General features: G+C 37.1%; 1 protein-coding gene across 2 annotated transcripts in view; it reads right to left on the bottom strand.

Moving 5' to 3' along the window:
* Positions 1–18030, bottom strand: part of CEP83 (centrosomal protein 83) — a 139921-nt gene that overhangs the window by 25233 nt on the left and 96658 nt on the right. For both annotated transcript variants that reach the window (XM_027543148.1, XM_027543149.1), the window contains exons 8-12: positions 14862–14976; positions 13500–13644; positions 13239–13388; positions 2404–2479; positions 160–317 (exon numbers count right to left, since the gene is read on the bottom strand). In XM_027543148.1, coding sequence (XP_027398949.1) covers positions 160–317; positions 2404–2479; positions 13239–13388; positions 13500–13644; positions 14862–14976 — 644 coding nt within the window. The remainder of the gene's footprint in view (positions 1–159; positions 318–2403; positions 2480–13238; positions 13389–13499; positions 13645–14861; positions 14977–18030) is intronic.

Raw genomic sequence — 18030 nt, 5'->3', positions numbered from 1 at the left:
AGCTCATCTCTAGAAACAGAAAATACATTACCTAAAACCACTGTACATGTCGATGGGGTATTTTAACTAGTAATCAAAATACATTCAACACTGGAATCATCATTAAAAGAATACAGCATAAAGAAGAAACAATTTGTACATAAAAAAAGCAAACTCTACTTTTCAACTTCTAGTTGTGCTTTTTCAGCTTGGCTTCTTAAATTTCGGCATTCCTGTTTTAACCTCTCCACCATTTCCTTCAGTATTTGGTTTGAATTCAGCAACTCATTTTCTGACTGTGCCAGTGAGGTCACTTGGATCTGCAAACCACTGATTTGCTTAAAAGAGAAGAAGAGAAACATAAACAAATGCAACAGAGTATGAGAGACACAGAAGACACTAATCTTCCCTCACAAATGTCCCACCCAACTGATGTGCCCTTGGGGATGCCCTGGAACAAAATAATAAAAAGCAGCAGCATTAGGATCATTTCTTAATATAACCAGAGACTATAAAGAACTTTATTCCTCAATCTGCAACTGAGTCCTCTCTCCTCTTGCCCAAATAAGCAGGCCAGAAGAGGTACTAGAAACGGGGAGAAGGGTCCTTAGAAAGAGAGCAGCAAGGTGAGCAAAGAGAATCCAAATATGAGTCTCCTAGCCTCCTAGGAAAGAATAGATTTTAAAAGGTGAGCTGGGAAAGCTGCTAAGAAAACCATCTCATACTCCCACAAACGTTGTGATTAGCACTCCATCAGGGGGTTCTGCTTTCTGAACAGTCAGAAATCATAAATACAGAAAGGCTCACTCTCACATTGTTTCTGAGTAGTTTTCAAGCAGTCTATACATCCAGTGTTGGGCAGAAGAAAGATAATTTGAGAAACCTAATGAATGGTAGGGATTCCTTTGCCTCTAGACCCATTTATCAAACTGTGAAATGTCACTCAGGCTTCTCTATCCCAGTTTATCTGGGAGTACTTTTTCTCATGAAAAGTAGTTGATTACCTAGTTACAAATTAACAGGCTAGGAGATTCACATCACTGCTCTTAAGTTCTATCCAAATAACACATTTGGGACACATTTATACCTACTTCTTGCAAAAGCCATTTTACCAATTAATAAACAAGTTCTCCTTTTTCTTTCACTTTCTTCTACCTCTAAAAGCCATTCTCTGAGAGAAGTTAGGAGGCAGAGAGTTTAAGTGATTTCAGATCAAAAGAATTCATTATAAGACAAGAGTCAAAAGAAACCAGATTCTTTATGCAATAAAGAAGAAATAATTCCATTACTTTCTGATGGTAGCAAAGCCATCTACAGAATTATATAGGTACAAAAAGCAATCATCAGAAAAATAAAGTAAAAAGGTTATGTCTCAGATTTCTATTTTAGAATGAATTTCTCCAGAAGAATATTCAGTATTTTTAACTGAAGCTGTAAATATTAAATCTGTATTATAGATGGCTGAACAAGCAACCTTCAAAGAGCTTAATATTTTTCCATATCTTCAGGATGACAGAAAGCTCAATGCCAATGAAACTAGATAACTTCTGAGTATTAAACATTATGCCCTCCTACTTCAGACTCAGAAACCATAACTATATATGCAAAGCATAAATCCTAAAAATGGAATTTTCACTCCTCATGTTTTGCCCATATAGATCTTTCCTAAACCCAAACAACTTGAATTAAAATATGAATTTCCTTCCATAAATACAACTCTTTAGATTTCACAGGGATGTAATTAAAAAAACAGCTCATGGAATAAGAAATGCAAAGTTACAAGTCAATCACACAAGTAACTCAAAACAGGGATGATCTTTCTAATTCATTTTTTAAATTTATAATATCAAAATATTGTCCTTTAAAATATAATTTTAAAAAACTGATCTTGGGACCTCTCTGATGGTCCTATGGTTAATAATATGACTGTCAATGCAGGGCACAAGGGTTCAATCCCTGGTCCCAGGAAGATTCCACACGCCATGGGGCAATTAAGCCCCCGTGCCACAAGTGCTAAGCCCACACACCACAACTAAAGCCCAAGCACCCTAGGGCCCATGCTCCACAGTAAGAGAAGCCGCAGTACTGAGAAGTCTGCACACCACAACCAGAGAGCAGCCCCCGCAGCTAGGAAGACTGTGTGAAGCAACGAAGACTCGGCACAGCCATAAGTAAATAGTGATAAAAACTGATCGTGGGCCACAGCATATAAATATTATAAGAGAAACAGCAATTAGCAAAAGAAACTTAATGAACTAGAGCTTAAAGAGGTTTAAACACTTTATCTTTACATATCAACCTCATCAATTCATTATCAATTGAAATATTTTCAGAATTCTTATATATAAAATGCCAATAGATTCAAAACGCAGATTTAAAGAAGCACTTAAAAAAATAAAAGCAATATGTTTGCTAAAATAATACCTGTTTCAGGTCAGAATTTTCTTTTTTTTCTTTTTCTGCATTTTCAATATCCACAATTTGTTGTTGAAGTTTTAACCTAAAAGTCACAACCCAACAAAAGATATTATTAAAAATCCATAGTTCATATATTTCACTGAGTTAGACAATCATCTTACTGAGTGCTCATACTGACACATGGCATTGTCTTTATGCAAAGTGGTAGATTCAAAGGCAAAGATTTTGACTTCAAGCAACCAAGTCGTGTTCATATATAAGTAAAATGTAACAAATTTCTACTTCTGCTATGAAAAAATCTATGAACTATGGGCACAGAGAAGATGAGAAATCAATTCTATCTAGAAGGATGAGAGATTACTACATGGAGATGTAACTCTGATGGGTAGGGCTCTGCCAAACACAGGGGACAGCCTGAACAAAAGGCTTTGGTGGAGAAGAGCACAATGGGTTAGTAACGCAAGAGAAAGCAGTCCAGTTCAGGAGGAGCCATCTTACAGCCAGGCAGTGTTTCACAATTTACAACATGCTTTCAGATATACTGCTTCTTCATTTTCATTCCACTAGGTTATACAGCTTCTAAATGTATCTTTAAAGCCTTCCATGATGTCTAGAGTATAACAGACAACCTTTAATTAAGGTTGGCCAGTTTAGTAATTTCCCACAATAGTTCTATGCAAGTAACAAGAGTCATCTTTATAATTTCAAATAATACAGAAAGGCTTAGCTAAGTCAGGCCCAAATCACATTGCTACCAAGCATCCAAATTAAGATGGGACAAAGATCTTCTCATACCTAAGTATTCCTGTGTCTCTCTTCATTATGCCGCAATTATACTGATTTTAAATCCAGAATTTAAAAGAAAACTATCTAGTACAAGACAACATACCATGTTCTGTAAAATATATTGAGTTTTCATCCCTGAGATGAAAGAACACTTACACAATTTGTGTCCTCTTCAAAAGGAATGATACATTCTCAGCCAAAACCTTAAAAACACAGTGCATCCCTGGTGACCAAAGGACTAACCTCATGAGAAAGACTTTACACTAATTAGCTTTGACAGGATAAGCTCTCAACCCTCCCTTTTAAAAATCCTTCAAACACTTACCTCAAATATAATTTGTTTGGCACATACTCTTTATAGTTTAGCATTAATAGCATGCCTTTTCAACCTAATTAAAACTGCTTCTTGGGAAGACAACATTCTCAAGGGCCTAGAGTTGTGCTTTAAACACTAATAAAGATTCAGTATTTGCTGATGGACTAAATGAACCAACTCAAATCTTGGATTAAATATTTAAATGCACAAGTTGGTTGGACAATATGACATGGACGAACCATAAAATACATTGCTTCTGAGATAGGTACATACAAAGCCAGAAACAATTGCTCTAAAGGAAGAGAGCCAGTCTTGCTCTGCCTGTGCTCCTTAGACAGGACTAGTCACACTCTGATTCTGTAAGTCTAGCTATACGTAATGCTCTCAAACCTGTGCATTTTTCCCTTAAATGTTTATGGTGTTATTAATTTGGCACTTTTAGGTTACTGAGTTAATAAAAGTTTCTTTCTACGTAACTACGAAGATGATAATAGAGGAGAAAACACTGTGGGTCCTCTCTCAGGTCCAGAGTTACAGTGCGGCTTCAAATATAGCTTGGCTCTTGTCAAGATTTTGGATACACCTGGTAAATCAGTTAAGAAACAAGACCCAGTTATGAAAGTATTCAGTTCAGTTCAGTTCAGTCACTCAGTCGTGTCCGACTCTTTGTGACCCCATGAATCGCAGCACGCCAGGCCTCCCTGTCCATCACCAACTCCCGGAGTTCATTCAAACTCACGTCCATCGAGTCGGTGATGCCAACCAAGCATCTTATCCTCTGTCGTCTCCTTCTCCTCCTGCCCTCAATCCCTCCCAGAATGAGAATCTTTTACAATGAGTCAACTCTTCCCATGAGGTGGCCAAAGTATTGGAGTTTCAGCTTTAGCATCATTCCTTCCAAAGAAATCCCAGGGCTGATCTCCTTCAGAATGGACTGGTTGGATCTCCTTGCAGTCCAAGGGACTCTCAAGAGTCTCCTCCAACACCACAATTCAAAAGCATCAATTCTTCAGCGCTCAGCCTTCTTCACAGTCCAACTCTCACAGCCATACATGACCACTGGAAAAACCATAGCCTTGACTAGCCAGACCTTTGTTGGCAAAGTAATGTCTCCGCTTTTGAATATGCTGTCTAGGTTGGTCATAAGGAGTAAACATCTTTTAATTTCATGGGCGCAATTACCATCTGCAGTGATTTTGGAGCCCCAAAAAATAAAGTCTGACACTGTTTCCACTGTTTCCCCATCTATTTCCCATGAAGTGATGGGACCAGATGCCATGATCTTAGTTTTCTGAATGTTGAGCTTTAAGCCAACTTTTTCACTCTCCACTTTCACTTTCATCAAGAGGCTCTTTAGTTCTTCTTCACTTTCTGCCATAAGGGTGGTGTCATCTGCATATCTGAGGTTATTGATATTTCTCCTGGCAATCTTGATTCCAGCTTGTGCTTCTTCCAGCCCAGCGTTTCTCATGACGCTTTCTAAATAAATTATGTAGACATAAGGAGAAACAAAAATGCCCTACATACAAAATTCGAAGCCAAATAAACCAAAAAATGATAGAGTATCTGACAATCATTAAACATGAAAGAGGTAAGAATATCACTTTGGTAGACTATAAAAGATGATCTACATAATTCTCTTCAGTTCACTTTGCTGAAGCAATGCTGGCTTAGAATTCACAACTGGTTGGAGATTTTTATTTCTTTAAGGAGAAAATTAGTCCTTGATTTAAGATCATTATAGCTAGGGATTCTAAGGGATATTTACATTTAACAAAAAGTAACCTTAACAGGGATAAATTCAATGGTCTTAAATTTCAGTAACAGTAAGAGTTCAAAACATGTAGATATTATTTTGAAAAAGTGTTGAAGATGATTAGAAGGTTTTGAATAGTCAAAGGGTATCACAAGCCAAAAGAAAATAAGTTTTAAAACTACAAACTATAGAAGAAAGTACAATTAGTTTTCATAAAAGGATCACGCAATCTGAACTGAACCTTTGAGTCTGAGGAGAAGGTAGAGGTGAAGAAGAGGGTAACTGCCAAAGCAAGACTCCAGAGGAAATAAAGGGGTGGGATGACAAGTACTACTTACTTTGGATATAAAGGGAAAAAAGAATCTTAATAGAAAGGGAGGAGGGGATGGATAAAGATACAGGAATTCTCAGATAGTAGGAAGTGGAAAAAGTTCATATCCAGGATCCTTTGCTCAGGTACAAGTAAGAGCATGGTGGGACAGTGGACACAGTTTCCAAGCTGAATGGCAGCAGGGGAACCAGTCTAAGAGACAGGAGGAATTTTTTTTTTTAAAGTACAAGAACTATCAGTTTCATTATCTTCAGTGAAAATGGGGTGGAAAGAGGAAAAAAAAAAAAATAATAAGTGTCTGAAATGACTGGCTCTAGGAGATGACAAGGTCTCCAAACCACGGCTAAGTGAAAGGGCTTAGAATACAGATGAAGAATGCCAGAATTGAGATAAAATAAACAAATGGCTAAGGTGTTAGAAGAGTCAAGAATATGAATAGTATGATCAGTAAGAATGATGGGAAAGGACAGAAAATAGAGAAAACCTGAAACAGAAGTGAAGGTCCTCAGGGACCACTGGGGAATATTCTGTATGTCAGTAACTGGTAGAAAAAAAGACAGGCATGAGATAGATGCAAGCAACATCAAAGGAAAGGCCATTTTAACCAAAGTTAGTCAAACAATTGTAGGCGGATTCTTTACTAGCACAGCCAGAAAGCTGAGTGCCAAAGAATTGATGCTTTGAACTGTGGTGCTGGAGAAGACTCTTGAGAGTCCCTTGGACTGCAAGGACATCAAACCAGTCAATCCTAAAGAAAGTCAGTCCTGAATATTCACTGGAAGGACTGATGTTGAAGCTGAAACTCTACCTGATGTGAAGAACTGACTCACTGGAAAAAACCCTGATGCTGGGAAAGATTGAGGGCAGGAGAAGGGGACGACAGGGGATGAGATGGTTGGATGGCATCATCGACTCAGTGGACATAAGTTTGAGAAAGCTCTGAGAGTCGGTGATGGACAGGAAAGCCTGGTGTGCTACAGTCCATGGGGTCGCAAAGAGTCGGACACCACTGAGGAACTGAACCGAACTGACTCAAACAATGGTCTGAAAGCAAGAATGGGATTCACAAACAGTGATTTCTCTTCTTGGTCCCTAGTTGTAGGAGACAGGATGGAGAAATAATTTCTACTTAAAAATGCTGCCAGGCAATATACCATCGGGACAAAGTTATCAGTGAGGGGGGTGTTTTAAAAATGTAGAGACTATAAAAAAATTTTATTGGTAATGGGACACATTTCAGAGGCTACATCAAAAATTGTTAATGGATTACTGATGGGGAGAAGTTGAAAGGTAAAGGGTAAGTTGAGAAATGAGAAACTATGAGATCAAGTGCTTTACACTTTGAAAGTAATTATGAAAGAAACTATATTTGAAAGTAAGCAGACTGGAAGACCAAAGTACAAACAGAGTATGCAGCTGCAGAGAAGTTCAGTGGGAAACACTTGGAGTAACAGTGAGATGGAGCTGTTCTAAGTTCTCTTCAAAGTTCTCTTGTACTGACTACTGCCTACGTTTTCTATGACACGCAGCTGATGTATGTCATTTCAACATCCAGCTAACTATTTACTGAGTACCTACAAACGCAGAACCCAGTCCTAAGTGTTGCAGATACACCGGAGAATAACAGACAAAATCCCGTCTTTAAGGAACTTACAGTCCAACAGCACTGTCTGATAGCTTTCTTTAATGATGGAAATGTTCTATAATTTGCACATCCAATATGATAGTTCCTAGCTACCTGTGGCTACGTACATTTGAAATGTGGCTATTATGACTGAGAAACTAGACTTTAAACTCTTGGCTTCATTTGATGTCAGTCTCAATTACCACACAGAAGTTGTATTTGTGATTTCTCTATTGTCTAAGATCCTTAGAATCAGTTTTTTGAGAAAGGCAGTTTTTCATGAAAGCCAAGGTTCTTGCCCTGAGTGATGGAAATCGTCTCTGGTCATTATTAGTAAAGAAAAAAGGACCTTCCTGGAAAGATACATGAGACTCTATGAATAGACAGGGAACTAGAGAGCCAGAACCAGGCTAGAGTAATTGGCCTGAATTACAAGCAAGGACATGTCACACAAACTGTCTGGTCTGTCAAAAGCTGCCACATATTTTTCCATCCCTTATTTTGCTGTTTAAATTCTGTAAAAGAACTTGTTCACCTGGCCAAGTCTAAGTCTCCTGCTCCCTACTAAGATGATATGCAACAGATAATTCATCTCAAGATACAGTATAATAAGTAGAAAGGAATATATATTAGGAGAGAGTTTTTTTAAATGTTTCTAAAACACTTAAGAAAAAATTAGAAAGCCACAAACAGAAAAATACAGCTCTGGCTTTAAACTGCAAAAATTTTAAATGATCAAGTTCTCTTTCTTTCAGTTTATTAACTGATGCTATTTCTCTAAGACACCTCTTCCCACTTGTGGTGACAAATTGCACTTTACCACCTCTCCCTCTACATACCACCACCATGCCCATGCACTCAGAAACAGGCAATAAAACTTCAGCAGAGTCAGAGTGCCCTATCCCTCTGGCCACAGTGGTGGGCCCAGGGACAGGCATATGAACCATACACAAAGTCTTTCCAGATTTTCCTAATTTGAATCATCAAGTGAGAACTCTGCCTCTGATCTCAAAAGACAGTCTTGTCCTCACAGAGAAAGCAGTAGAAGAGCAGCAGATACAGGAGTTAGGAAAGAAGAGAGGAGGCAGGGAAAGGAGGGAAGAAGTCACTCTCATCTGGCACATTTGAGTTCCTGGATCCAGCTGTCTGTGAGACCAGCACAATCCCTGTCCTGTCCAAATATATATCAGCCAATAAAGTACCACCCCCCAACCCTGCCACCACTTTTTGTTATGCCTGAGTTAGCTGAAGCTGGGTTACTGCCATAACCAAAAGTTGGCTGGGTATGTGATCTTATTTAAAATTGTGTAATTTTAACATGTTTTTAATTTACAGGTAACTTTATAAATTTTACAAACTTGTGAGGGGGGAAGCCTTTTGAAATACAGAATACTAACTAGAATAATCATTTTATTATTTAGGCCAGTGATGAAGAAACCATGTTAATGAAGACAAGAGACTGGAATGTAATTAATAGTTTAAAGCATCTGCCAAAGTGATTAACCCCACTTTGTAAATAAATGGATACTTCTGCTTTATATGCTTTAGACTTTTCATAACCCTAGCAAAACCTTTTTCTCCACAGGTAGTCTCTTTCTGACCTACCACAAATTCTATGTAAGACAAGTCACAATGATGATTGTTTTATTAACTGGTCAAAATAGACCTGGTTGATATAGCTAGACTTAATAAATCAGAAGACCAGAATTGCCACGGGAAAAACACAATTATTGACCATTAAAAAACGTACAAATTTTGTGAATTAACCCTTCTGCTAATAAATATATTTTAAGTTGGTTACTAGGTCCTTATTTTAATAAATTAGGGTCCATCAGACATTATAAATGGCCTGGAGAAACTGAAGAGGAATCAAAAAATGATCAAAGTGGCTAATATAAAATCATTTATATTTTAAAAATACAGGAATGAAAGCTGCTTTATATAGCATAAAAAAATAAGGGTCAAGTTCATTATTGTCTTCAAGTGATGATTGCTGCACATTTTATCACTATAGCAACAGAAGCCCAAACCAGGAGAAACAGGCTTAAATTCTAACAGAAAGGATTCTAATTGGCCAAACGGTGGGACCATAATAAGATAAAACATTAGATTGAGGTTTCTGGGGTGAGGGCGGGCCCCTCTCTCTCCTTTCTGGAGACTATCAAGAAGAGATTTAAAAAAGAGCCAACTGTCCTGATTCATTAAAAAAATATGTACCCACCTAAAAGCAAAGAGTAGCATAAGACTGGCTCTCAAAATCTGTAACAGATTTATGATCCTAGAATTGTCGTAGCTAACATTTAAATTAATAGCTCATAAAACCTGACATTTGTAAATAATACATATATCTTTGCCTGAGGTGATTCCTGGGTAATGAAAATTAAAAACTGTGTTCCAAAACATAACCTACAGCTTAATGAACATGATTAAAAAAAAAAAAAAAAAAACCTCTCAACTGTAATCTATATAATTAGAAAGTCATTAAGATTTTAGAATTTTTAAAAAAGCAGATATAGGGGACTTCCAGGTAGCAAAAGATAACAGTAAATGCCTAGTTCTATGTTTTATATACACACACACACACACACACACGTCCTACAAAAATACAGAAAACCAAGATCAAATAAAGCCAGACAAAATCACATCTTTCACATAAATGGAAGACAGAAAATGCCCAAACTTCAAAATACCTCTAACGAAAAAGAGGAAGATAATTCTAAATCTCAACAGGCGATCTCTTATGCTCCTCCTGCATGTGTGCTCACTGCATGTGAACAGGCTTAACTCATCCATTAAAACAAAAAGGTCTCTAGTTTGGATACAAAGCAAGACCCAGCTGCTTATGTATGCTACACATAAAAGACACATTTAAACAGACAGACTAACAGTAAGTACACCAGGCAAATGGAAGCAATAAGAAAACAGGAGTAATAATAATATCAAAGTGAAATTCAAGCCAAAAAAAAAAAGACAAAAAGAAAGTGCTAACAGCCACAATTCATAAGTGTAACTGTTATAGTTATCTATATACCAAATAATATAGCAATCACCTATGAAGCAAAAAAATTACAAGAAATGTAAGGAGTCATAGATAGAAGCACATTAAACAATAGGAGACTTTAATATATAACTCTTTGTACAAGACAAATGAACAAAAAATAAAAGTATGGAGAAGAACCACCACAGTTAATAAGGTAGATCTTATGGATGTATATATCAAATTTTATACTCTTATAATTGAGCACTTTCTTTACTAGCCCTTATGTAACACTCACAAAATTGATCCTGTATTACAGGTCTAAGACTGGGATAAGGCAAGAGAGGTGCCCAGGGTAAAAAAATTAATGAGACTCAGTCCAGATTTCCTGCAAGTCCAATGTCAACACGAACCCTGATTGCCTCACTGGCTTTACACTAGTCTTGGCCTTGTTATACTAGGTCACAAAGAAAACATTAGTATGTCCTATAAAGCAGAAACGGAGAAGGCAATGACACCCCCACTCCAGTACTCTTGCCTGGAGAATCCCATGGACAGAGGAGCCTGGTAGGCTACAGTCCATGGGGTCGCTAAGAGTTGGACACGACTGAGCAACTTCCCTTTCACTTTTCACTTTCATGCATTGGAGAAGGAAATGGCAACCCACTCCAGTGTTCTTGCCTGGAGAATCCCAGGGACGGGGGAGCCTGGTGGGCTGCCGTCTATGAGGTCGTGCAGAGTCGGACACGACTGACGCAACTTAGCAGCATCAGATAAAGCAGAACTAACAGAAACAATACTCTCTGATCACAATGCAATAAAACTAAAATTTAACAATAAATAAATAAGGCCTATCACCTGGAAATTTAAAAAGCTTCAGTAACTTATATGTGACTGTACTGGAGACAAGCCCTTTAAAGAGGTAACAAAGGTTAAATGCAGTTATATGGGTGGGTCCTAATCCTAAGACTGGTGTCCTTATAAGAGGAGGAAGGAGGTAGCAGGGATACGTGAGCACAGAGGAAAGGCCCCATGAGGGCACAGTAAGAATGCAACCACTCAAGCCAAGGAGAGAGGCCTCAGGGGAAACTCAACCTGCTAATACACAGATCTCAGGCTTCTAACCTCCGGAACTATAAGAAAATAAATTTCCATTGTTTAAACTACCCCTGTCTATGGTATTTTGTTATGTATGGCAGCCCTTGAAACTATTCATTTCACCTTCTATTAAACAACCACACCTTCTATTAACACATCTTCAGTTAATCCCTAGGTAAAAAGATGCAAATTAAAATTAGAGAATTTCTAAAAAATAATAATTAAAACACTACATAACATAATCTCTATGATACATTTAAAGCAGTAATAAGAAAATTCTCAGCACGACACTTTTACCAATAAAAATGAAAGAATGAACATTAGGTGAAGTAAATTTCCAACTCAAAAAATAACCAAAAAAATTAAGAAATAAACTAAAAGAAAGTACAAGGTATAAAACATGATGTTAGAAAACTAGGAACCCACAAAGCAGCTAGTAGAAAATACACGACTTTAGTAAGGTCACAGAATTCAAGAACAACACATAAAAGTCAACTATATTTCTAACTATGTGTGTGTTTTCTTTTTTGGAGGGGCTTCCCTGATAGCTCAGTTGGTAAAGAATCTGCCTGCAATGCAGGAGACCGTGGATGTTAGCAATAAACAATTAGGAAGTAAAAAAATTTTTTAAATAACTGTTTATAATCACATAAAAATGCTTAGAATTAAAATTAATACAATATGAGCTTGATATATACAATGAACACGACAAAACTTTGATGACAATAATTAAAGATGACCCAAATAAAATATAAATGTTTTCAGAGTAGAATCAGTGGTAAAGAATCTGCCTGTAATGTGGGAGACACAGGTTTGATTCCTGGGTAGAGAAAATCCCCTGGAGAAGGAAATGGTTAACCCACTCCAGTATTCTTGCCTGGGAAATCCCATGGACAAAGGAGCCAGGTAGGCTACAGTCCAAAGGACTGCAAAGGGCTGGACACAACTGAGTGACTAAGCATGCATACAAGCACAGTGCCAGGCACTGATCCAAAAGCTGAAAAGAAAACTGTAGGCCTAAACCAGGACTTGTACCCTGGTTATATTCATCCTCCCACTTATCATTCCCATCTCATTATCACCCCACTACAGGTATTGAACTTGTCCCTTTCAGGATAGAGAGTGTGTCTTAGTTATCTGATTCTCCTGAATGCCCAGTATCTAGAATTGAGCTTGGTACACAGTATATGCTCAACAAATGTTTGCTGAACAAAAAACTTCTGACTCCCAGTCCAGTGTCCTTTGGGCTTCCCTGGTGGCACTAGTAGTAAAGAAGCCGCCTCCCAATGCAGGAGACACAAGAGATGTGGGGTTCTTGTCCCCCTGGGTTGAGAAGATCCCCTGGAGAAGGGAATGGCAACTCACACGAGTATTCTCACCTGGGAAATTCCATGGACAGAGGAGCCTGGCGTGCTACAGTCCATGGGGCCACAAAGAGTTGGACACAATTGAAGCAACTTAGAACACAAATACAGTAGATGGAGAGACAGGCCATATTCATTGACTGGACAGACCGTGAGATGACAACTCTTCTTAAACTGAGCTACAGATTCAATGCAATGCCAATCAAAATCGTAACAAGCCTTTGTGATAAACTGATTTTCAAATTTATGTAGAAAGGCAAAGGACCCAGGGAAGCCAAAACAATCTTGCACAAAAAGAACAAGGTAGAAGATATGCACTACCTGAATGAAACTTCTATGAACCTACAGTAATCAAGAGAGTGATACTGGTGTCAAGACAGACATACAGATCAATGAAACAGAACAGAGCAGAACACAGACACACACATATATAAGGTCAACTGATTTTCAACAAAGGTATCAAAATAATTCAAATACATAAGATATCTGGGCAAAGATTACATGGGAATACTCTGTACTAGTTTTACAATGTTTTGTTAGCTATGAAATTATTTCAAAATAAAGTTTAAAAAATATGTGTGTATATAACCTAATACTCTGTAGTTCCCTTCTGGCCGACTCTTCTGCCATCTGTGAAGCTCGCAATTTCTCTTCACACTGATCCTTTTCAGACTGCCTGCAGACATCATGTTCCACTTTCATTTTCTCTAAATCCGCTAATCTGCTCTCAAGTTCTAGCCTAAAACAACAAATGATAATTATATTACAAGAACTACAATAAGCATGATATGACAGGATAATGTTTTCATCTGCAAGGAGATTTAACCAACAAAATAAGGTAATTACTTACTTTTCATCTTGTAATTCCAAAAGTTTTTGATAACCTTCTTCTTTGGCAGCTTGTACTTTACGTATTAATTCACGGTCCTTTTCTACTAAGAGCGCCTTGTGGTGTTCAACAGCTGATTTGAGAATTTCATTGTCTGACTGTAATCCTAGTATTTTTTAAAGAAGAACACTCTACTATATTCAATGTTATTAAAAAGAAAAATTGTAATTAAGACCAAATATTCATAAGTCAGTAAGACAAAAGAACACAAAGTCTCTCCAAATACATATCTCAAAGATCTTTACATTTGTTGACAAGTTTTTCTTAATGAAAAAGACTACCACTCAGACTCCATTTGTCATTTTATTAAGCATGCACACAAAAAAAACTTAATAAATGGTATATACATTTACTCATTTGGATCTTGAGAGCTGGGGACATCGACCTGGGTAATATCAAAAGAGGTTTAAATACTTCTAAAAGGGTCTGTAATCTAAATCCACAGAAAGCTAGCTGGGAAGCAGAGTGAATAAAATTAAAACCTATTAGAACTGTTAGATTTCTAATATAAATTGGAAGCTTTCAAGTGTGTCCAATGAATTCACAAATTTTCCTTGTAATGAAATGACAAGTATTTTGTATATGGGATGATTAAAACAAATTCATATCTAACTCAAAGTTTAAAAAAATGCAAAGCTGGCTCTCAAACTCTAAGTTCCAAAGAAAATTTGCTCCCTAACACTTTGAAAATCCATGAGTCAACATCAAGCAGAAATGAATAATGAAAACAGTCATTCATCATAAGCTCTGTCTGAAACTGGAGTCTAGTTCAACTAAAGACCAATTTGATGACAGCTGCAGGTCCAGGCAGCTTATTTCAATACTTAAGTCAGGAACAATATAAATTCTGAAAAATCTTAATGATAAGGACATTCTACAGCTAAACTGGAGTTTAAAAATAAGCTAAGATTGAACTAGACCCAACAACTGGCCTAGCATCTACCTAAAAAAAAAAATTTTGACTTAAAAATTGGACCTGAAACCCACCTTTGTTCCTTATATTCTTTAGAATTAAAATGATCTGAGACTAATAATCACATGATCTAAAGAGATTTTAAGTTATAAACCCTGGAAGTATGGAATCCTATCCATAAAGTTTTACTTAATTTATGTATTAATCAAATAACTATGATATAACCTTAAGAGTGATTTTTTAAGTTACATCACAGAATGAACATTTGACACACAAACAATACATATGTGCTCTAAAATTAAAATTCAATTAAGCTTAAAATTGGAAATAAAAATTCAGTTTGATCTATTTTAGTAATCTGAATTTATATGTGACAGTAACAGTAAAAAGCATGGGAAATCATATATTACCATCCAGTTCACTTTGAATTTTATTCCTTTCTCTTTCTAGCTCACTCTTAGCTCTTGCTGCCTCCAGTTTGATGTCTGTTATTTCTAGTTTGTTTGAATGCTTAAGCTCCTTTACCTGTTGATAATCAGAAATTGAAATTACTATTGGTCATTTTCTTGCCACTAAGTGCTAACCCAAAAACATTAGGAGAAAGGAGGGAAACCTTTGGTAGCAGAGTACAGAGTGAGGCAACTTCCAGGAGGGAAGATGCTTCAGTGCCTAGAACAGTAGTTGGCACTGAGGAAACAGTCTGCTTCTAAGAGAACTGAGTCTTCTTTAAATAGCTGGGTGGGGTCATCTGGCTTAATCTGGTCTTTAAAAGTTTAACTGCAAGTACCTAAAATCTAACAGTCAATGACTGAAACATCTTCAGGGAAGAAATATTGATGTCTTCTTCCAAAAAAGAGTGCTGGTAACAAGAAGGCATTTTAGGTATAAGACACAGCATATAAAGTATTATAAAAGTAGAATATCAACAGTCTGCTCGGAAAACAACAACCAACTTGTTACAGATACAACATAAGAAGGTGTAAATCTGTCAGGGAATAAACCTATATGCCACACAAAAGGACTGTTTATCCTGTTAGCTGTTAAAGATGATATAAGCAACTGTATTTCAGAAAGTTAACTCGAAGTGTGTTGGATCAAGAAGCTGAAAAGAAACAAACTAATTATGAGGCAAAGGACTGACAAAGTGGACAAGAAAGAATCATCTACTCAATCCAGTGACTAAATTGTGTGTGCATGTGTGTGTGCAGTTGGTTAGTAGGTTAAACAAGTACAAAATGTATAAATCTAATTTAAACCTTTACTGCCAAAATCTGATTCTTTTAAAGACCCAAGGTCAATGTAACTAATATTTTCTATACAGTTAACCAACACAGCTTTTTCTCTGAGACATTCCTTTTGAAAGCTGAATGATTATAGTTCATAAGTAGTATTGCTTTGTTTATTCAATAAATATTTCTTGAGCACCTATTATGTGCCCAAGCACTGTCTGAGAAGCCTGGGGATACAGCAGCAAAGAAGAAAGTTTTGTCTCTCTAATCATCTGCACTACTCTCTAAGTTTCCATATCCCTGCCCTTTGGTGAGGTGTTTTCCAAAATTAGGTACAGTACTATATTGAGGATTTAACCATATAGACATAAAGGTTAGATAAGTCTGCATTCTCACATATTATACTATTGTATAAAACTATTAAATAAGAGGAGAAAAATCACAACTACAGAAAGGCAAATATGTAAAATATAAGACGGTGGTAATAGAAGCATAAAGGATAGGTTACTTGAGTGCAATAAAAGTCTATAAAAACTAGAGAAGGGAGTTTGAAATAAATCAGGAAGAGGTCCCAGAGCCAAAGAGGGCAAAGATGAGAAACAGAAGTATCTTACTGGAAAAGACTCCGTCTATGAAAGGTCTTGGAACTGTAACAGGGTTTCGTGCAAAATCTTCACTTTGAAAAGAAACAAATTAAGAAAGTACTGTGCTGCCTTTGTACTGCTAAGATCACACTAAGACATAACCCTCCAAATTAACCCACAGATTTGCAAATGGTACTACACAAAATGAATACCTTGTGCTGACATGAGATTTGCATTTTTAAATCTTCCTGAAGTTCTTTTCTATGAAAGCAAGTCTCAAAGAACAATATTTACAAAGCTCTAAATGCTTTCAGAGCAGCTAAAAAATTATATTCATTTTAAAATTCAAACTTGCTATAGATTGAGTTTTTATAATTTCATGATAGAATTCATAAATGCTTTAAAATTTAAATACAGCTATAATGTGTGACAAATGTAATCATAACCTGCTATTATACACTAACTGCAGAAGGTTAAGAATGACATACAGTTCATTAGCAAACCACACTGTAGCTGCTTTACAGATGAGGTAGAAAATCAGAGCCATGTTATTTTGCAGAATCTTTCATTTCAATGAGAACTACAAAATATACAAAATTATTTGTAATTCATTCAGATTTACTGAAATGAGAAAATATTTTTCAATTAAATTTATAATCAATGAAACTAAATAAACAGTTCAGTCGCTCAGTCATGTCCGACTCTTTGCAACCCCATGAACCACAGCACGCCAGGCCTCCCTGTCCCATGACCAACTCCCGGAGTCCACGCAAACCCATGTCCATTGAGTCAGTGATGCTGTTAGGGGAAGCAGACTGATTGAAACCGCTCACCCTGGCCAGGCACCATAGTAACCATTTGCATGAGTTGTTTTATGACAGGAGATCCTGATAAGGAATAGGGAACTAAAAAGCCACCACCAACCGGAAGAGTTCGCGAAAGGTCGAAAGGAGACACCGCAGTCCGGCCACTTCCCAGAATCCCTCTCGCTAGCCTCCATCTTGGCTGAGCAATGCGTGCGCCACCAGGAAAGACTAAATGAGAGTGATTGGCCAAAGATCACCGAAAACTAATCCCATCACCATAAAACCCTGCGAGCCACGCGGGGCAGAGCTGTTTTCCTGGAGAGAAAACAGTAGTAGAGACCCTACTGCTCTCTACCCGGGTGCCCTTCCCAATAAAATCTCTTGCTTTGTCAGCACGTATCTCCTCGGAGAATTCTTTTCCGAGTGTTAGACAAGAGCCCAGTTTCAGGCCCTGGAAGGGATCCCCCTTCCTGCAACAATGCCATCCAGCCATCTCATCCTCTGTCATCCCCTTCTCCTCCTGCCCTCCATCTTTCCCAGTATCAGGGTCTTTTCAAATGAGTCAGCTCTTTGCATCAGGTGGCCAAAGTATTGGAATTTCAGTTTCAACATCAGACATGAAGTTATCCTCAGACTACTACTATTATTAAACTAGTGGTATATGCCCAAGCAACAGGCATTCAAATTTATCTAAGGACCCTGATGAGTTTGTTTTCCTTTAGTGCCATATTTCTAAAATCGTAAAATGACTGCACTTATACTAACAGTTAATTAACTTCCTAAAAGATATTAAAAGGAATTATTTTATTAAAAATGGAAAAACTTGTATGAATATTAATTACTGAGTTATGACAAATAAAAGTACTTTCTATGAGTAATATGAACCAAATCCCAAATGGGTATAATAGTTTCTTTCTGCCTCTAGATTCCTAGTTTTTAACTTTTGTACTCAAACACCAA

This window comes from Bos indicus x Bos taurus, chromosome 5 (assembly GCF_003369695.1).
Source record: "Bos indicus x Bos taurus breed Angus x Brahman F1 hybrid chromosome 5, Bos_hybrid_MaternalHap_v2.0, whole genome shotgun sequence".
NCBI classification, from domain to species: Eukaryota; Metazoa; Chordata; class Mammalia; order Artiodactyla; family Bovidae; genus Bos; species Bos indicus x Bos taurus.
Note: the sequence above shows the minus strand (reverse complement) of the source record. Positions and strands in the feature narration are given on the sequence as shown.